Source organism: Dasypus novemcinctus, chromosome 2 (genome assembly GCF_030445035.2).
Source record: "Dasypus novemcinctus isolate mDasNov1 chromosome 2, mDasNov1.1.hap2, whole genome shotgun sequence".
Classification (NCBI taxonomy): domain Eukaryota; kingdom Metazoa; phylum Chordata; class Mammalia; order Cingulata; family Dasypodidae; genus Dasypus; species Dasypus novemcinctus.
In genome coordinates, this window is record NC_080674.1 from 112,642,884 (window position 1) to 112,665,386 (window position 22,503).

General features: G+C 35.7%; 1 protein-coding gene across 1 annotated transcript in view; it reads right to left on the bottom strand.

Annotated features, from left to right (window-relative positions):
* Positions 1-22,503, bottom strand: part of FBXL17 (F-box and leucine rich repeat protein 17) — a 574,296-nt gene that overhangs the window by 159,708 nt on the left and 392,085 nt on the right. Inside the window, exon 7 of the mRNA XM_004484091.4 lies at positions 21,469-21,545. Within this exon, the coding sequence (XP_004484148.1) occupies positions 21,469-21,545 (77 nt within the window). The remainder of the gene's footprint in view (positions 1-21,468; positions 21,546-22,503) is intronic.

The following is a 22,503-nucleotide window of genomic DNA, read 5'->3' on the forward strand; positions in this document are numbered from 1 at the left end:
ATATGTAACTCTTTAAACATCCTATTGTTTTTTTTCCTCAATGCTAATAAGGGCCCTTGATTATAATAACTAAAAAACAAAAAGAGATAAACAAATATGATCACTATCGTGTAAGTGAATATTCCACTAATTCCAACTTACAAATTTTTCTTATTAGATTGTAGATAATCTAATAACTTTCAAAAATTATTGTGCTCTAGATATCCTGAAAAACCCTTCTAACACAAAATAACTAGAAATTCTGGATACAATATAAGTTTTTTTTAAGAAAACGTAACTAATCTTATAATAAAGTAAGTACAAATTTACCATAAACTCAACAAGTCTTCTCCTAGGTAACTACCCAAGTGAAATGTAACTTGTCCACATAAAGATTTGATGAGAATGTTCACAGCAGTATTGTCATTCAAATAGAAAGAACCCAAATGTCCATCAGTGGGTGAGTGCCTAAACAAAATGTGTTAAATCCATACAGTGGAATACTATTCAGGAATAAAAAGCAATAAAACATTAATAGATGCCATGATTAAATGGCTTTATACTAAGTGAAAGAAGCCACATGTAGAAGATCACATATTGTTTGATTCCATTTACATGAAATGTTTGAAAGAGGCAAATTTAAATAGACAGAAAGTAGATTAGTGATTCTGGGGCTGGATATGTGAATTGGGATTAACTGTGTACTGGTGAGAGAATTTTATTGGGGTGATAGAAATATTCTAAAACTGGATTGAGGTGGTGGTTGTGCAACTCTGTAAATTTACTAAAAATTGTTTAATTGTACACTTTAAACAGATGGATTATATGGTATATAAACAGAGTTGCTTTCTTAAAAGTAAGTGAAAATATAAAGGGCCCCCAAATTAAGAAGGTATTCCACAACTACCTTGAGGAGACTTGCTAATCATGGTAATCTTGGTAGCTTGAGTTTAATGGTCATGTGGGATATAGGGGAGAAAAAAGTCTTCTCTGAGATTTAAAACCATAGGCTTACTCTTACATGGATTTGGAATATGAGGGGCCCTTCTTTCCTGCTCTGGAAAATCCCTACCCAAGAAATAAAATGAAAGCAGGTCCAAGTTGGTACTTCACCAGAGTGCCTGGTAGAAGCAAACACAGATCTTCTTTGGAGGCACATTATCAATCTAGGTCACACTGGGTTCCCACAAATAAAGCCCAAACGCAAGCTGACGATTTTTAAAAAACAAACAATAATGACAACAACAACAAAAAGCCCAAGCCACTTGGTTTTTTGAATGACTGTCAAAAAGAACAAACCAAAGAATAAAACCTCAAGCTACTTCAGAATTTAGATTGCCAGACATAAATGTAATTAAAAATACATTTAAACTGTTTTGGAAGAAATAAAAAGGAATTGAAATGAACAAATAATAATCTACATTTAAAAAGACAAAGTAGATATGGAAAATCAGATGTCTAGGAATTCAAAATATGATCACTGAGATTAAAAATACAACAGTTTAAAGAGCAGTCTAGGCAGTGCTGAAGAGAAACTTATTAAACTGGAAGACAGCTCTGAAGATAGCATCCATTATACAGCACAGGGATGGAAAATATAAAAAAGAGATTAACAGACAAGAAACACAGCATGACAAGGCCTATATAAGGTTAATTAGATTTCCGGAAGAAAAGATTAGAAGTAATGGAGAATAGGAAATATATGAGGAAAAAATGATTGAAGTTTTCCTCAAACTGATGAAATAATTGAAAACTCAGATTCAGAAAGCTCTACAAATTCCAAACATGACAAATAAAAAAGAAACATATAAGTAGAGTATACATTAAAAAGCTACAGAACACTAATAACAAAAATAAGACATGACCAGGAGTCAAAAAAACCAAAAAAACAAAACAAAAAACCAAAAACAAAAAAAGAGAATTACTAGCAAAGGAATGATGACTAACACTCTCTCAACACAAGCCAGAAAACAGTGGAATGATAACTTCAAATTACTGAAAGAAAATAACTAATTTCTAATACCGTATATACAGTTAAATATCATTCAAGAACATGGGTGAAATAAAATATGATCAGACATTTAAAAATGTGTCTGAAAGTCTCATGCATTTCGCTTAATGAACATGATTTTCCCCATAAACTGACAAATACCATCAATGTTATCCTACTTGTTCTAATTGCATATTATTTCTTTTTATGAAAGGAGTTAATAAGGAACATTTCTAAAATAATTACATCAAAGATATAAAATAATACCTTATTACCACATACAATGATTTACTTGCACAATAAACATATTTTCTACTCCCTTTGCATTTAATAAGAAGCCTCCGAAGAAGCGGCTGCCATAGTTACTTTGTGGGAGGAGAGGTGTCCTAGCTCAGGAAAGAAAACAGCTTGGTTCCAATAGAAGAATTGGGGAAACTGGACTTCATTTTTTCCTTTATAAAAGGTGGGGCTTTGCACATATCTGATAAGAGTTTAATATCCACAATATATCAAGAAACCCTACAACTCAACAATAAAAAAACAAACAACCCAACAAAAAAATAATTTAATAGACTTTTCTCCAAAGAAGATATTTAAATTGTTAAAAATCACATGAAAAGATGCCCAAAAACATTAGCTATTAGGGAAATGCATTTCAAAACCATTTCACCCCAATAGAATGGCTACTATTAAAAAAATATTACAAGTGTTCAAGAGGATGTGGAAAAACAGGAACACTCATTCACCGCTGGTGGGAATGTAAAATGGTGCAGTTGCTGTGGAAGACAATCTGGTAGTACCTCAGAAAGCCAAGTATAGATTTGATAGCAGGGATCAAACAGATATTTGCACACCAATGTTCACAGTGGAATTATTCACAATTGTCAAAAGATGGAAACAACCACCTGATTGTTCATCAGCTGAAGAATGCATAAACAAAATGTGGTATATACGTACAATGGAATATTATTCAGCATTAAAAGGAATGAAGTTCTGGTTTATGCAACAACATAGATGAACCCTGAAGACATGTTGAGTGAAGTGTCAGATAAAAGGATAAACATTGCATGATCCCACTGATAGGAAATAATTATAGTAAGCAAAGTGATAGGGTTGGAATCTAGAATATAGGTTACCTGGGGCTGAACTGGGGAAAGGGAATGGGGAGTTAATGCTTAATTTGTACAGAATTTATATTTGGGTTGCTTGTAAAGTTTTAGAAATGAATGGTGGTGATGGTAGCATGACATTGTGAGTATAATTAACAGCCCTAGATTATATATGTGAATATGGTTAAAAGGGGAAATTTTAGGTCATATATATATTACTAGAATAAAAAATTAAAAGATAAAGCATAGGACTGTACAACACAGTGAACCCAATTGTAAATGATGGACTATAGTTAATAGTACAAGTATAAAAATATTTCTTTCACAAATTACAACAAATGCACCACATTAATGCAAGCTATTAATAATAGGGTGGCATATGGGGGGAAATGCACTAATGTGAACTATGGACTACAGTTAGTTACTAGTACAATTATAATATTCTTTCATCAATTGTAACAAAGGTATACCACACTAATGTAAAGTGTTAAATAATGCAGGGTGGTAATATGGGAAAGCTGTATTTTTTACATTATTTCTGTAAATCTATAATCTCTCTAATTAAAAACTTTAAAAAAAAGTCATGGTTTGGCATGCAGGTTCTGGAGCAGAGCTGAGCAATGGAAATATAATGTGAGCTACATATGTAATTTTGAATTTTCGAATAGCCACATTAAAAATTAAAAAGAGATAAAATGAATTGTAATCATATATTTAACTCATAGCAAAAATATTGTCATAAAAATTCATCTTTGGGTGAATTGACATATTTTAAATAGTGCCTATAATTCTAAAGCTTGATGCTCTTTTAGCTCAGTCCAATAGAAGGTCACTGAAACCTGCCATCCATAATCTCAGAACCAATAGTCAAACTAGCGAGAAATAGTTCCAGATAGAATTTGTAGCACTTTATTTAACACATTTTGGCAGTATTTTTCCACTAATCTTTGTATTAGCTAGGAAGTTTCCAATCCTGATTCTCCCATCCCTGTGCCCAAGGAGACTGGATAACAGGAATGCCTACTTTAAAAGATGTTTGCAAGACTGATGGCTTTTTTCCAAAAACAGTTGGTGCTGGTTAAGGGATACTAGGTACCAGTCTTCCAGTCTTCCCAGCATTCGTGGAAATGGCAAATTTTAAATGACTTTTTTTTTAATGTGTCATTTTCGAACCAGATTGATACAGCAGGCACAAACTATTTTGGTGATTTTGCTGCCTAGTATTAGCTTAGGTTTTCCCCCAGTATGTAAAATAGAACTTCCTAAAGGTTCTTGTTACCATGGCTATGTCTCTGGACAATATGAGAGGTATCAGAGTCTTGGGTGAAGCCAGGACTGGTTGGTCCAGTTTGGCTGAAACAGAGGGGGTTTAGAGAGAACAGGCCATCCTGTTACATGGTCTACTTCCCATTCTGCCTATCCCCATCTCAGTTTGAGGAAGAAAATATCTATTAAAAACAAAAAAACAAAAAACAGCATGCAGGAGAAACAAGCAATATTGAGGGTATGGCAGTTAAATATCTGTCTTCTAATAATATAAATCATGTTAACATTTAAGGTCAAATCTCAAGCTGAGTTTAAAATTCTCGCAATTAGGTAAAGGGTTTACAAAACCTTTTTTGCCATTTCTGCACAAGAATCTGACCTTTGGGTAACTTCCTATATTTGTTACCATGGTAACTCTAAAATGGTATGTTATCCATGTTACTAGGCAACACTGCTTATAGTGCAAATGACCCTCGATTTTGGTAGATAGCATCATTATGGTTTGAAGGAACCATAAATACCTGATGGGGACACCACAGCTTTAGATTCCCTGATTATAGGCATTCTTGTAACTGGCTGTGTAGCTTGTTGGCATGCAAGAAGCTTTGCCTCTGGATTGTTCCAAGTTCCTGGGGGTATGAGGTTTCTAAGCACCTACACCCATTCCTCTTCACCTGAGCCTACATCTGGGGGTGAAAGATGTCACCCTGAATGCTGGGTGAACTGTGGCATGGACTGCTGCAGCACTCTCTGACATTGCCCTGCCAGCAAGCTGAGGTTCCTGTCCTTCATCATTCTGAGTAGACTGTGCCAAGGTTGGCCTATGATGACTAAATGTCTAAATGTTTAGTTGAACCTAATAAGACCCCATGATAGGCAGGGCACCAGAATATTTAATTTCCAGAATGCTTTTAACCTGCAATAAATAACATACTGCTAAAGTCATGCAAAAATTAATTATAATAAAATATTTCTTTTGGTTTTATCTACTTCTAACCTACAATAAACATATTGTTAAAGTCACACAAAAAATTAATTCTAATAAAATTTAATTAATTAATCCAAAAATATCTTAGAAGGTTCATTGCAGCTGCTCTGTGACAAGAAAATGGCAGAGTAGGAAGAAGACACATAAGGGATACAGTCAAGCGGCTAGTGCAGCTATCATGGAGCTGGCAATTCTTGAGATATATTTTGAGGATAGAGTTGATCTGCCTTATTAACGGACCTGATAGGAGGTATGAAGAAAAGTGAGGCATTGGGGTAATTAAGTTTTAGCCTGAGTAACAGGTGAAAAGTGGTTGTCATTTACTGAGTCAGGGCAGACCAGTAGTGGTTATGAAGGAATAGCAGAATAGTGGTGAAGAACAGCCTTCTAGCCTGCATTCAGATTAACCATGGAAAAGGAAGTACTACAAAAGCCTGGGTAGGGGGGAGATGATGCTTTGAAAATAGTGGTAATAAGGAACCAGATTTATAATCAGAATTACATACTTAATTCCTTTTATGGAAAGCAGGGATAAATACAGAAGAAAAAGTAAGATGGCCAAAACACAGCTTTAAGTGTGCAGCACATCATGTGTTAAATCAAAACAACCCCAAAGTTCAACTTCCTTCACTGTTCAGGGAGAAAATCCTTTACTATGTACTTCAGGATAAAGGATTTGCAACTATATGGTGCTTGAGAAAATACGCTATTGCTGTAATTTAACTCACTGTATGTGGGCTTCAAGATGCACAGTGGCATTCCAAACCAACTTTTAAAGAAAATTGCATGGAATTTTCAAGACATCAGGAGCGTTCTTAAAAGTTATGCAGAGAAAACGGATTTTTGATAGTTATGAATTACATTTAGTGCTGCCAGATTGTAGGAAACTCTCTTTTTGCCTGAGTATGGTTAGAATTATTGTTGACAAACTTTTAATTTAGATTTTTTTAGGTTTTGAATGAAAGAATATAGGTCACTGAATTTTCATTCACTGTGTAAGTAATACTACTGGTAGAAAGCAACCTTTGTTAAACTGGGTCCAGTTTTGGCTCTGGAGTTCGTCTTTTCTTTAATAGTTGGGAATTGAGTATGTGTTAGTAATAATAATTTGCCTCTCAGTCAATCAGTGGACTCAACAAACACATTAGAAACTGCTTGGCCCAGAACAGAGGTTCAGTTCAGGAAATACTAAATGTATTTGTGAGGCAGACTTGAGTCCACACAAATCATATATTATAATCACAAACTGGAAGGGATTTGATCTTTCCTATTACACTGTAAATTTAGCTAGATTTGTAATAGTAAACTAGTCCAAAAATCTACTACACAGTGCCAAAGTCCAATTCTACAATTTTCAATTTCCTAAAATTGAAAAAAAAAGAAGGTAAATATTTGTAGAGTCCACTACTAGCAAAAAAATTTTTTTAAAGAGCCTTGCCATATATATGTAAGCTTTGGGAAATTATAGTGGCTTCCTAATTTAAATGCTGTATATTAAAACAACTAATTTAAAAGTATATGGAGGAGGGAAGCGGATGTGGCTCAAGCAATTGGGCTGCCATCTACCATATAGGAGGTCCAAGGTTCGATTCCCAAGGCCTCCTGGTAAAGGCAAGCTGGACTGTGCACTGAGCTGGCCCACTCAGGAGCACTGGCCCACATGGAGGGCTGGCACGGCAAGATGACACAACACAAAAAGGACACAGAGGAGAGGCAATAAGAGACGCAGCAGGAAAGTGGACTTGGCTCAGCGGATAGAGTGTCTGCCTACCCCATGGGAGGTCCATGGTTCAAACCCAGGGCCTCCCTGACCTGTGTGGAGCTGGCCAATGCACAGCACTGATGCATGCAAGGAGGGCCGTGCCACGCAGGGGTGTCCCCTGCATAAGGGAGCCCCATGTGCAAGGAGTGCACTCCATAAGGAGAGCCACCCAGCATGAAAGCAAGTTCAGCCTGCCCACGAGTGGCACTGCACACATGGAGAGGTGACACAGCAAGATAACGCAACAACAACAAAAAAAGAGACACAGATTCCCAGTGTCGCTGACAAGAATATAAGCGGACACAGAAGAACACACAGTGAATGGTCACAGAGAACAGACAACTGAGGCGGGCGAGGGGCAGGGAAGGGGAGAGAAATAAAAAATAAATTAATCTTTAAAAAAAAAAAGAGATGCAGCAGACCAGAGAGCCGAGGTATTGCACGAGATTGAGTGCTTCTCTCCCACTCCGGAAGGTTCCAGGATCAGTTTCCAGTGCCACCTACAGAGAAGACAAGCAGACAGAGAAGCACACACAGCGAACTGACAGAAAGGGCTGACAGGGAGCGCAAAAATAATGGGGGGGAGGGGTAAATAAATAAACATATATATATATTTTTTTAGAAGTATATGGGGGAAGTGGATGTGGCTCGGGCAGTTGGACATCTGCCTACCACATGGGAGGTCCTGGGTTCAGGTCCCACTACCTCCTAAAGAAGATAAGCTGATGCCCACATCTGGAGCAATGAAAGCTAGACGACCACACCCCACCACAACGAGAGCCAGACGCCCGCGCATCGCACCCCACCGCAATGGGCCTATGTCTAAATGAGCAGATTCCACAGGCCAGCAGAAGCCGCAGCTTGCGGGGAGTGGGTATGACTCAGGCTATTGGGCATTCCCCTCCCATGTGGGAGAGGTCCTGAGCCAGCAAAACAATGAGCAGATAACGTGAACCATGGGGAGTGGGGAATAAATTAAAAATAAAGTATATGGTATGTAGGCTATTGAAAATGAAGACCATTTCCTTGAGTGAAAATTTTAAAAATATTCATATATATGATAGAATAGATTTTAAATAAAGAGATTAACAAAAAGATGAAATGTGATCTGTATGAGAAAAGCATTGAAAAAAGGTTGTGTCTTTCCACATTATGTGTGTGAGTGGGAGGGGGGTAGTTCTTTTGGTGTTTAATTTGCCCTCAAGAGTCCCCAGCTCCAAAAACAGTATTTTTCTCTCCAGACTGATGAATATGATGGATGCTATTGACATGTGCAATACACACCGAAGTGCATTCCCTGAATTTGCTCTAATCCAATAACATTGTGATAATAAAACAGCATAACAGAAATTTTGTAGAAATAAGCATGTGGGGCGTAGGGGACTGGCCTTCATAATAATACATATGACAAGTATCTATATACCTAATAATGACACCCTGGTAAATAGAACTCACCAAAACCTATGACGCCAAGTAAAACACAAATTATGTCCAAATTTCAACATGCTAGCTAAACTCACTCCCTTTCCGCCACTCAAGACAATTTTTCAGAATCTGAGTGAAAAGAAGATATCACTGAATTGATTCTAATATACAATTTCTTTTAAAAGTAGATCACTTGCAAACTTTGATTACAAGGTGTATTATAATGGCAAATTGAAAGCAAATACTTTAGAGAACTTCACCCAATTTCTTACGTAAGCTAGAGCAGAAGGTATGATTCTCAGAAAAATCCAAGTACATTTGCCTCAACATAAAATAGGACTGATTGAATTTCAAACTCCTCATTTAATTTGTACAACTGTTATTTTAAGTTCCTTATTGTTACTCAAGATTGTCTTAAATCTTATTTATTATATTATAATAAATATTATTCTCATCTATTAAAACAAGTTAAGCAGTTACTATAGAACATAAATAATTTTAATTTTCAAATATATCCTCCTCACACATATTCAGAAAGTGTCATTCCAGATAGTTTGGATGATGAGGGCCTGGTCCTCAGTACATCAGAGAAACAACCCTGGACTTTAAACCTCCAAATCCAACTTTCCAAGGATGACTTTGGAGAAATTTTTAAACACACAGAGGTCAGAGAAGAAGCTGGATTCTAACAGAATATTATTATTATCCTAAAATCTAATAGTAGCAGAAAAATACTTTATGAAAGGAAAAAAATATCTTCAGAACAAAACTGCTTTCTTGTAGACTCAGAGTCATATATGAGGAAACAGTAGGGAAAAAAAGGAAATTTAATGTAAGGAAGAGAAAGAGAGGATTAAAAAAATAAAAGTACCGATCAAGTACTTAGTGGTTTCCCACATATTTTATTCTGCTTCTAAGCATTATTTACCATATGAAAAAATCTGGGCAAGCAAAATTAACATTATATCAGTAAAGAGGTAGGTTATTTTTAAAGACTATATATACATAACTCCTTGAAAACAAAGAAAATTTTCTTTTGTTTACTCCTTATTGTTAATTTTTAAAATCTGTCTTTCTCTGCCCACACTCAGTCATACTTGGTAAAAGACAAGTTGTGTTCAGGCATTTGGCACACAATGCACACAGAGGCATGTGAGCGGGGTCAGCCATGTCAACACAACACAATTGTTTAAAAAGTTGAAAAGTTCCAACTATTTATTTAACGTCATGCAGATAAACCCAAGAAAAGAAACACATTTAAAAGATACATTCTAGGTGATTGAGTCTAACAAACCCAAGGAAATGTTTTAGGATAAAGGCTAAAATTAATAGTTCAATATTTAAATTAAAAGTTAGTTTGATTTATCTAATTAGGAAATTAAATGAACAGAACTGCCTTTTTGCCACAGGAGTAAGTCCATTTAATAGCTATCATAAAGTGAAATCATCTGTGAGAGATATTCCCAAAGATATGAGATGGAAGAAATATTAATCCTTTGATCAACATCTGGGATTCAACGAGCTTGGGAAGGTAGGTACCTTCTATCTCTAGAAGAATAATGTCCATTTTCTACCAAGTAAAGCCACTAGTTTCCTATTCTGGAACAGATCATTCACAGACAGATCTAGTTCTTATCTGTACATTGACGGAGAAGTTGAATTACAGTAGGTTTTTTCAAATTTCTGGTTGCCCTAGTAAGTGATCAAATCAATTTAGTGAGAGTCCAACAAACACTTTAATAAACTAAATAGAAAATATCAGAGTACATCACATTGTTTCAGATGTGTGTGTTTGTGTATGTGTGCTTACACTGACTCACAATACAAAATGTCTCTCACACTGTGGGACACAGAAATTTGAAAGTTCCCAAATAAGATGTTGTAAGAGCATACAGTTCAAAAACTTTTATATATTTTTTTCCAAAATGGCTCAGTCAAAGAGATCCAGTTTCAGTATTTAAATGTAGAAAATGTGAGGCAAACAAAAAAAATTCAGAAAGCTACCCCCATTATGTTATAGAGTAGGTAAAATGAAAAACGATTTCTCCCCATGTCCACTTCCAACTTCGACAAAAGCAAAAACTGTGGCTAGGCATTAAAAGAGTGGTGTGGATACAAGGAATCTTTGGAAATCCTTGAATGAGGATACTTTAAACTCCAGGGGGGCTGGCGTTGCTGGATTATCAGGTTGGATTTGCGAGAAGGTATATAACAGACTTTAAGCTGGAGGAAAATAAGGCCAAAAATACTGGGATACAAGATTCAGAGCGCAGCATACACTTAGAAGATGTAATTTTTAAAAACAGTTTAATCCACTCAAGGGAACCAGGATTCTATAGAAAACTGGTGGATTCAATGTTTCGAGCATGAAATGTACAAAATGAGCCTGGAGTATCAGGACATACTTGGTCCATGTCAAAAGGATTCAGTAACCTGCTCAAAGAAGCACCTTCTGTTAGAGTTCAATCTGAGTATCAATAAAGAAAAATAACAAGATTGGTGAGTTCATGTGATAATTAAACAATTCCTTACTGATCACCTCTGGAGGATACTGGAAACCAACTCAAGATTTTTAAAACAGGAAAATAAAAGGAAAAAGTCAGGCATTATTCCTGTTCTATATACACTGAACTCAGGTAAACCTAAAGGTGACAAATGAAAATGGTTTTTTATATAATAAAGTCCAACTAACAAATGAAAAGGGAGAGAGTCCTGAGAGACTTAACCCTTTCCGTTTTAGTGGATATAACCATGTGAGCCTAGCCAGTGACTGAGATACAGCAAAATCAATTGTTTTAATGTTTAATTTATATTGTGCCTTTTTTTAAAAAGATCTATTTATTTATTTATTTCTCTCTCTCCCATCCCCACCCGCACCCCTGTTGTCTGTTCTCTGTGTCTATTTGCTGTGTCTTGTTTCTTTGTGCACTTCTGTTGTTGTCTGCAGCAAGGGAATCTGTGTTTCTTTTTGTTGTCTTTTTGTGTCAGCTCTCCGTGTGGGTGGAGCCATTCTTAAGCAGGCTGCACTTTCTTTCACGCTGGGCAGCTCCCCTTACTGGGGGCACTCCTTGCGCGTGGGGCTCCCCTACGCGGGGGACACCCCTGCGTGGCGCGGCACTCCTTGCACACATCAGCACTGTGCATGGGCCAGCCCCACACAGGTCAAGGAGGCCCGGGGTTTGAACTGCGGACCTCCCATGTGGTAGATGGACACCCTAACCACTGGGCCAAGTCCGCCGCCTATATTGTGCTTTGACAGTTATCATTTTCTAATGGGAAATTTGGCAGGTGTTTGTTTCGGTTTATTTTTTGTTGTTTTGTTCTTAAAAACAAATCAGATGCCAACTGTCTTAAGAAGGCTAATTAACCAGCAAACAGAAAAATAGATTTAGTCAAACATCAGCTGAGAAGGGCAAAATTATCTCAAAGAGAAAGTAAAACCATAAAGAGAGAGCTTCTCAGCAGAGATGACTATGGTTTGATACTTTAGAAGGGAGGGATGCAGCTCTTGGGGTTTCCTCCCTTTTTCTTCTCACTTCTCTTGACATCTCAGAAGATGAGTAGCACTAAAGCTAAAGAGCACAGAGGAGGTGGAGAACAAAGTCAAACTGAAGAGAGATATTCATTCTTGATTTCTCAGAGTGTTTTGTTGGAAAGGCTCTCCCAAGGGAAGCAAACTAATGGGCAACCAAGGCAGACTATGGCACTGAGGCCTGGAAAGTTCAGGTTAAGTAGGATGAAACTAAAGAAAAGAACAATTGCTTACATTTTGAGACTGGCACAATTACATATCCCTGGACATATCTGCACTTTTAAAAAATGGCTATGAAATTATCTTATTTATTGTTGTCTAAAATGGCTTTCAAATGACCATTTAAATGAAGAAACCATTTCTACAGAAAAAGCAGAAGAATTGGAAAAGTCATCTGCATGTAATCCAGGAAAGGATTTGGAGAGGGGAGATATTAGTTCTAGCCGTGCTAACTGAAACCTCTCTGGGATCCCTTCCTCACTCATTGAAAGGGGTAATAATAATATTTCTTCTGCCTTTATCAGTTTGTTGTAATTATTTTAAAAGGAAATGTGAGAAAAACTAACTCATGAAGAATCATATAAAGATTATTACGGAAATATTTGTTGAGAACATGAATACATACTATCAATGACAGACTTCATCTTTCAGCCTGGGAATACTTAATCAAGGCATGCAGCTTCTATTTGGTGTCATCAGAACAAAGCTATAGTGAATAAGCACATTAAGCCTATTAAGTTGCTGAACTATTTAATTAGCTCTCCTGGGATAGCCCCTCTGTAACACTGTGTTTTTTTAAGCACATATGGATGAGCATAGTAGCTTGTGGTTCAGTTGTATTTTTTAAGCTGTGATAACTGGAAAAATCCAAAAGAATGCTCTAGTAATAAGTATTCCTAAGCACAATCAGTGACCTGTGAGTGATTATGCAAGATACTGTCATAGAGAACAGTCATTGAGTGAAGGCTCTGAGGCAGACAACTTAATACTGGATCATACTGTATGGTTACAACTATTTGAATCTGAGCCTTTCCAGACCTTAGTTTCCATACCTGTGAATGTGAATATTAATAGTACATATCTAAAATGGGGCGTTAAGAGGATTAAATGAATAATGCCCACAGAGAACATTCAATAAGTGTTAGCTATTCTATCACTATTAGCATTAATATGAAGGTTTACATTTGACTTCTTTCCAATTTAACTGGATGTTTGATTAGTAGTTAGAAACCAGAGTAGTGGTTTTTTTAAAATTTTTATAATATATGTTAAGTGAAGTTGTTGCCATGGGAATGGTGAATAAGATGGGAAAAGTCGAGATGGAAATTGGAACTTACCCTGAATTTTGAACTAGAATATTTTCCTAAGGTTTCTTCAAAATTTCCCCGTGTATGTACGTAATCACTTTGGATGATTTTTGTTCTTTCTTTAGCTTAGCCAATGCATACCAACTCATCCATTCAGACACCTGTTCTTGCTTTGAGTCTTTGCTAGGCTATTCTACCTCAAATGCCCTTCTTCCTCTTTTGTGTCCTCCCTACCTCCTCTTCCACGAATCTTTCCCCACACTAGTTCAGCCTTTGAAGATCTTGTCCTCCTCTGAGCCCCTATATCTTACAGGGTCTTTTAAAAAAATCATCATATTGCTTAATATGTTAGAAACTTTTCACTGCTTCTGTCTTCTTTTTCAACTTAACAGTATGCTCTTCTCATCTATCTTTGTATTCTCCATAGTACCCAGCCAGCAGCATGCACACAGCAAACCATACAGTAAACATTTACTGAATAAAACAAAAAACAAAACCAGTCTAGAATCAATCCCAATATTAGAAAGGAATTTAAATACTATGTAGGCAAATTTCTTATCCAAGGCTTCCATCTTTCTACATATCTTCACAAGAGATAATCTTGCTTAAATAGCATTTTTTTAACATATCAGTTTTATTGATACATATTAATAAAGCATAAATCCATCTAAAGTGTACAATCAATGGTATTTGGTATAATCTCATAGTTGTGCATTCGTCACGTTAATCATTATTAGAGCATTTTTATTATTCCAATAATAATAATAAAACAAAAACTCATCACCTTTCAACCTCTCTGCTTCCCCTGACATATACAGCTGTTGTTCATTCTTTTTTTAAAAAAATTTACTTATTTACCTCCCCCTCCCTGCTATTTTTGCTGTCTGTGTACATTCACTGTGTGATCTTCTGTATCTGTTTCTCTTTTTGTCTTTTCTTCTTGTCTTTGTCCTGTAGGATTCACCAGGATTTGATCCTGGGGACCTCTGATATGGAGAGAGGTTTCCTGTCACCTGTGCTACCTCAGTTTCTGGTCTCTGACTGCACTTCACCTTGACTCTCCCCTTCTCTCCTTTGTTGCATCATCATCTTGCTGTGTGACTCACTTGCACAGGCACTGGCTCACCATGTGGGCACTCAGCTCACTGCGCGGCCACTGGCTTGCCATGCAGGCATGCTTTTTCTTCTTTTTCACCAGGAGGCCCAACGGATCGAACCCAGGTCCTCCCATATGGTAGGCCAAGGCCTTATCACTTGAGCCACATCTGCTTCACTGTTATTCTGTTTTTAAAAGAGAATTCACTGGCACCAAGACACATATTTTCAAGAGGTTTTAAACATTATGAAAGTATTTCTTGGGTGTGATACTGGAACTCAAAGTGTTATTGCAATTAACTTGGTATTTGTTCCAGTTCTCTTTAGCGCTATCCATCACTGATATATGGTGATACTGATTACTAATAATTATATTTATATTATTGCAAAGTACAAGGAAAACAAATGTTTTACATCTGCATTTTCAAGCCTACCAAGCAATGAGGGTCAAATTTAGGATTCTGAAAAATTATGCTTTGTGTGAATTGGGACAATTTTTAAAAATCTAAAATAGGAGTCCCTCACAAGATTAATGTTTAAAAAGCTAATTAAAATTAAACACTAAACTTCAGAAATGTTAAAAGCAATCAAGGAGAGGAAAATTTGTATTTCAGTTAATAATTCAGTTAAATATCAAAATGTAGTATTTAGTTATAAAAAGAAATTAATTTGGAAGAACTACATATTTGTACTGGAAAGTAAGAGAAAGTTACAGGGTTAGCATGCAGAAACCGATACATCTATCTTTTAAATGTGAATCAGAAGGTTTTTTAAATATATATATATTGTATATGAATCTAGAATTGGTCTTTGAATGGGTTATGGGAACATTTTTTGAAGGAATGTTTTAAGAAGTCCTTCTCAAAAGACTTGAGATTTGATGTGTGGGAACACAGTGATAAGCATTTTAATTGCTTATTCTTTTATTTCAAGGTTACATAGCTGTAATCTTGGGATGGTCTAGGAAATATGTTGGCTATTAAGCATTTTTTAAAGCTTATAATTAAATACCAAATCCTTGGTGAAACACCATGACCATTACTGAGGGAAAAAACATAATACCTGTTAAATACAACAGAAAAAATATAAATTCAGTAGTGGGGACTCTAGAGACAAAATAATTAGGAGTGGAGAGAAATAACTTTTAAGATGGACATATAAACAAGGGAAATTTACAACAATATAAGATTTAGCAGTTTAGTACTATTTTGTTAGAAACAATAAAAGCTATCTCCATTTAAATGATAGAATGGAAAGAAAGCCTGAATAATCAGCAGTAAATAATAAGACACTCTTTTTGACTTACAAATGTATTATCTAAAGTTCTTCTCTGTCACTTTACAGCTATTAGAGTTATTTGTAGTAATAAAAGGAGTCAAATCTTACCCAGCAATCTTGAAACAGTCTGAAATACAATTTGAAAATGAAACAAAACATAAAAGGGAAAAAACAGCAATTTAATTTTAAATGAAACATCATTACATGTAATGCACACCTAATAATATGAAATACATGATAATATAATAATGAGCAAAATAATTTTTTGCATAGGACTTTTTCTTGAATAATTTATCAGTATTGGTTTGACAGGAAAAGATGAAGCCACTCTTGGTATTGGTATAACCCAGGATGCTTGGTGGGATTTTTTTTGTTTCTTGAATGTGCTTACCTCGATAATGTATCCCAAATCTTAATTTGGGTTAACAAACAAACAGCTAAAAAGGTCTGATATCCAAGACAAGATATGGAAGGTACAACCTCTTAATCTTTCAATAGCATTAGAAGGTCAACAAGGCTGGTGTGAGGCATGGGTTACAGCAAGGAAAGATTAATGTCAGCAGGCTACTCCCTGCCATTCTTCCTGTCTGGAAGAACCAGATGTGCTCTATATATTTGAAATATGAAATAAAACATGAAAGACAAAAACCAGGAATTTAATTTTAAATCATTACATGTAATGCATACCTAATAATATGAAAAATACAATGATCTATATACACACACACACATTCATACACATACATACACACATGTAATAAGCAGGTTTGTCCTGTCTTCTGGAACTCACCAGAATGAAAGCTCCAGGAATACAGAAACTATACAACTCCTGCATCTAGCACAGGGCCCAGCACATAGTGGGTATTGAATCAGTGTTTGTTGACTGAATTACCATGTCTGTCGTGTGGTAGGCCAATTGAAATGACATCTCCAATGATAACCATGGGAAGAGTGACCTCCTTGATTTGTGAGACCGTTTGCCCTGAGCACTCCAAATGTTCTGAGGTAAGCCATGGGGTTACGTTAAAAAGTTTCAGACCAGAGAGAAGGGTATTGTGACCAAGCAGAATACCAAGGGCAGCCAAAGACAGCCCTAAGAAAGCAGCCCAAGGGCCAGTGGGAGTGGCAGAGGAGCATGTGGAGCAGCACTGAGAGAGCTTATGGGTCGTCAGTGACCTTTTAGACCCTCAAACAATAATGTCAGTAGTTGAATGTTTACAGGGCTCTTTAATTAAAGGTTTTTTGATTACTTGAGAAAGGAAACAAAAAGATATCCTCTCGAGTATATTTCTAGGGCTCTCAGGAGTACTAAAGTCAAGAGAAATGTGATAATATCCAAGAAAGAAATCTGAGCCCTTTTTAGAAATGCTCCCTGACACAAGGGTCATGCTGATAAAATTCACTGTGGAGATGCTAATGGAGATAAGTGGTTTATTCATCCATCCCATTTATTATACCACATGACCTGTTCTGTACAACCTATGAGAAAGACTGGTTCTGACATTCACAGACTTGAATGATATAGGTTGATTTCTTCTACTTGCTTTCCTCTTAAGTCTAAGGATATACTCTTTCAAAATAAGAGGATTTTCAAAAGAAAAGTTTTTTGAAGTAGAGAAGAAAGGTACGTTGGAAAGTATTAGCTGAGAAACTGTTCTAAGGACAAGGAAACACATAAAGGGGGCCAAGAGAAAATTATCAAAACAAGAAAGAAGGTAACACAGAGAGGACATAGGTGAGAAACCTAAGAAAGAAGGGCAAATTATGGGTTTTAAATGTGTTGCTACATCTTTTTCTTTATTTCCTACTAATAAAAATCTGGTTTAGATTGCTTAGATATGGATGTCAAACAGGCAGGTAAAGACAAATATACGTCAAATGTCTCTAAACAGTGATTTCCGCAAACAGTAAAGCTGCACTTGAAGGTGAGGAGGGCTAATTCTTTTCTAGAGAAAGAGATGATTCTGTTATTATAGGAACTGCCAATTATTGAGTGTTCACAGTGCCACAGGCCACTCATACACAGATGTTTTATATTCATTTTAACTACCTGATGTGGTATGTATTATCATGTGGTTTTACAGATAAACTAGCAGGTTAAGTAACCCACTGTTCAAGGTCATAAAGAAAAGAAGTGGCAAAGCTGGAATTTTAACCTCTCTGACTCCTTAAGTTTGTTTTTTTCCCCCAATACGGCCTATAACATATATTCGTTCAGTGATAGAAGGGTGACAATCTTAGATTTCTCTTCAGGGAGCAACTTCCCAAGACTATTTTTCATTTAGCTATATTTGAAGTATTGATTTGTTTATAATTGCTATCCTTTACCATAAAGATCTATGTTCAATTTAGGGAGTAAGAAGCCTATTAGAGTAATGTTCTTCATGACAACTATATCATATATCAATTAAAATAAACATAATTTCCTAACAGCCTGACCAGGTGTTGCCAACTACTATCTTAAACCACATTCAACACCTGCGAGAATCTCAACAAAAATTACAAATTATATGTCATCCACACTGCAGTTTCTGAATCAATGTATCCTGCAAAAAACTCTAAATCTTAGTATACTATCCTGAAAGCATATACATACACAGTACCACAGAAAGAGGAGGTGAGGAGGAGCCTAACTAGTCTGACCAGGAGTGAATCAGAAGAAGCGGAATTATAGTCTCTTAAAGGATGAAACTTTAAGGCATCAGGTGTATGTCAAATTTTGCAATTTCTAAGTAGCCTCAATAATCAAAAAGTTCCACAGAATATGATTCTACTTTCCCAGAGAAGTAAGGAAAGGGGGATCTGTTTTTCCTTCTTTGAATTTATAATTAACACAGGGCACAGGGATACAGACAAACTCCCCAGCAGAGCAGTTACCTCCAAGAGCATGCTGCTTTTCCTGTTACAAAGAATAATCCTTTTTACTGTCTTTTTGACAAAATTATTCATGTGTTTTTGGCATTGTATCAGCCTTTGAACACCTAAAACTTTAGGAACGACAAGAGGGAAATGAGACTAGGCCGAGGACTTGAAGCTGGAGGGACTAAAGTAGGAGAAAATAGTGATTGATTGCTTATCACTGTGTGAAGTGTATTAGAGTTCTCCAGAGAAAGAACCCAATAGGGTATAGCTGTGTGTGTCTATAAATGTATGTCTGCATTTTAAGGAATTGGCTCACATAATTGTGCAGGCTGGCAAGTCCAAATTCCATAGGGCAGGGGAATTCTGGTAAGAGTGTTGAAGTCAAGTCCAAAATCTATAGGTGAGGCCAGCAGGCTAGAAACTCAGTGAAAAGTAAAAGGTATAGTCTTAAGGCAGATTTTCCTCTTCTCCCTGGAGCCCTCAGCTCTGCTCTTAAGGCCTCCAACTGATTGGATGAAGCCCATCTGCTTATTGCATATGGAATTCCATCTACAATATACCTCCACAGCAACATCTAGGTCAGTGTTTGATCAAACAACTGGACACCATAACCTAGCAAAGTTGACACATAAAATTAACCATCAAAGGGGAAATTCTCAAAACGTGCACTTCTGGTCCCTTTCAAATGGACCAGATCAGTTGCTCTCAACGCTGGCTGACCATAGCATCACTTAGGCAGCTTTCATAAAATATTGCCAGGGTCCCACTCCCTAGAATTCTGATTTAATTAGTCTTGGGTAAGGCTCAGGCTTCAGTATGGTTTGGAAACTCCCCAGGTGATTCTAATGTGCAGGAAGGATTGAGAATCACTGGCCCAAATAATTCAGAGATACAAATAAATGTAAATTGTACTAGCAAGGTTTTAATCTATATTTCACCCTCTCAGGGGAAAAAATCCAAACTCTAAAAATACCAGATCCATGAAAATATCACTAAACCATTGCAACAATAACAATAACAACAAAACATCTTCAGAGGTAGACGAATTTTGTCTGACCTTCTCTCTAACACCCTCCTTTAGGAAAGCAACCATTTGTCAGCAGGACACACAGCGCTAATCACTAGACTGGGAGTGGGTGTGCAGCAGAATTAAGTCAGACATTAATTCTGCATTTTACAAATGAGGACACTGAGCCTCTGAGATTAGAAGGAACTTCCCTAAGGCTAAAGAACAAGAACAAAAAGCTTGATTTCAAATCCTCTGTTCCAAGTCCAGTGATTTTTTTCTGCTCCATATCTTCTGGACCATTTCTTAGTATTTGCTAACTTAGTATAGAAGTGCTAGGCACTGGCTTTGTTATAAGCCAAATCCTGGAGAACAGAATGCAATTTTAGTAACATTTACCACTACAAAACCTTGAAGAGTTCATTATAAGGGATTTAATACATTGTTCTTGGCGATTTGCAATCTGACCATTGGCAGTGAATAGGTAAAGGGGAGGAATAAAATAAAACTGGCGGAATAGGCAGAGGACTGATGGTAAATGAGCTTAAATGCCAAGAGAGGAGTTTGAGTGAATGAATGCACTATTAATTAACAAATTTACAGGTACTAAGTATATGACTTGTATTTGGCAGGCAAACTTAACTATGGCCTCAGCAATAGGGAAAGAAGGTTTAAGAGGGTTACAGTATCAAAATTGCAAATCTAATATGTCAAACCAGCACATAAGCCATAAGGAAAGAAAATTTTATCAAAACATTCCTTTCACATAGAAGGATTAAGGAAAAAAGAAAAGCAAAACCCAGAAACAAAACAGATAAATCCACAAAACACACATTTATCATTCTCAAAAAGTAAACTATGAAAATAAATTAGAATTATTTTGGGGGGAAGGGCAAATCTATTTTATGTGATCTTAATTAAAGCCTTGGTAGAGTTTTTCCAAAAGATTAAATAAGTAGCTGATAAAATACAACTCTCCTACCCAGGCAAAATGATCAGAGTGACATTTTAGAATTGGTGTCATTTACTAGTGTATGTTTAAGGTAACAATAAGAAAACTTCGTGGATTATTAATTTTCTGCAAGGTAGAAAGTATATTTTCAAATTTAAGTGAACAAATTAAAAAATCAAAAAGAGAAAATGAAAACATTTCATTCTCCCATAAAGTCAAAAATGTGTTTAAAACTCTATATTTAGATTAAATATACAAACTGTTTAGAAAAAAAAAAACATATAAAACTGAACAAAAAAGGAAAGGCTAGGTTATTTGTTTATTACTCCAAAAGAATGATTTCATATTTTCTTATCTTTATAAAACCACTTGCTTTCTCTACTTTAAAGGGAAATTAAAACTTATAATTGAAAATCTTGCATACAAATGTATAATCTTTACTTTTCACATTTCTAAACCTGAACACTTCAACACTTTTGAAAGTGTAAGGCATCAAGAAGTTTGGCATTTAGAATTTCAGCAGAAATGCATTTGACATGCCATTAAATTAAGCAAAATCAACCTAATGATTTTTTGTTATGTTTATTATATCAAACACTTTAATTGTTTTGATATTTACTTTTACTGAATAGCTCTTTTAGCCATACTTTTCAATCCTGGGTGAGTGTGTGTATGTGTGTATGCATGCACATGTATGCATGTGTGACTGCATGTCACAATAAACTGATAATTGCATTCATTTTTCTGGTTCTTGGTCTCACTGATTTCTTGCTCTTATTGTATGAACAGTATTAGGATAAATTAAGATATATAGTCTTGAGGAGAGAGTAGTCTCCAAGTTCTTAAAAAAATTTTTTTCAGTGATTTTGTATCTTTTTATTCTTGAAAAGAATTAGGACCAATGGCTCGTTACATACCATAATCTGTGATTTTACAGGACACCAAATACAGCTCTTTCAGGTTTTGTCCTTCCTTTGCAATGACCTCCACACACCTGAAACACACACAAAAAAGTGGTGACTTACACTAATGCATTCCAAGTTAAATTAGCAAGGACTTGGCCACCACAATATGAGGAAGAGGTCAGTGTTTGATGAATGCCACAGCTCTCTTTTCTCAACAAACCTAATTCAAAGTGGTTCAGGAAAAGGTATTAAATTCCCTGCTTTACATGCAAGTGCTCCAATACCTAAATTACTTTAATTAAATGCATTTATGACTAGTGCATCTTTTAAAACCAAAGAGCTAGAAAAGAGATATTCCTATAAAAATGGTGTTATATTTGGTAATGAAAACTAGCATATTCATATAGTACATATCATGAAATAATCTTAAATAATACAATGAAACCATAGAATATAGATGGGTGGTCATTATAGGTGGATGGCAATTACTAATGATGGAGTTTGCTAACATGGAAATAAAAATTACTAATAATGGAGTTTGCTAACATGGAAATAAAAATTTTTTGTGAAAATGTTTTCAACATAAAAATAGGTTTAAAAATCTATAATTTGTACAGATTAACAATGAAAGAAAAATCTGTACATATAACTTTAAAATCTTTTACTTCAAAATATTTTATTCTTAAAATCTAAAATTAATTATTTTATGAGTATAGTCCACTATTATTATATAGATATTGATATATAAGATAGAAAGTATTCTCTGGTTTAATTTAAGTAAAAAGGTTTTTGAATGGTGCACTGTGCTCTAACAGCCCTAGCTGAACTTGTAGTACAGAATGGAATGAACTTTAATAATAATGATTAACAACACTATCCATATTGTGGCTCAGTCCCCTATAATATCAGAAAAGCCTGAAAAGTCACACTGACACATAGTATATGCACCCTTGAATGCATTCACTGTTTTAATCTTTATAAATAACAGTTAAGTGAAAGGGTAAAAGCAAAAAGAGTCATTAACCTTTTCTAGGAAGTAGGGATCAA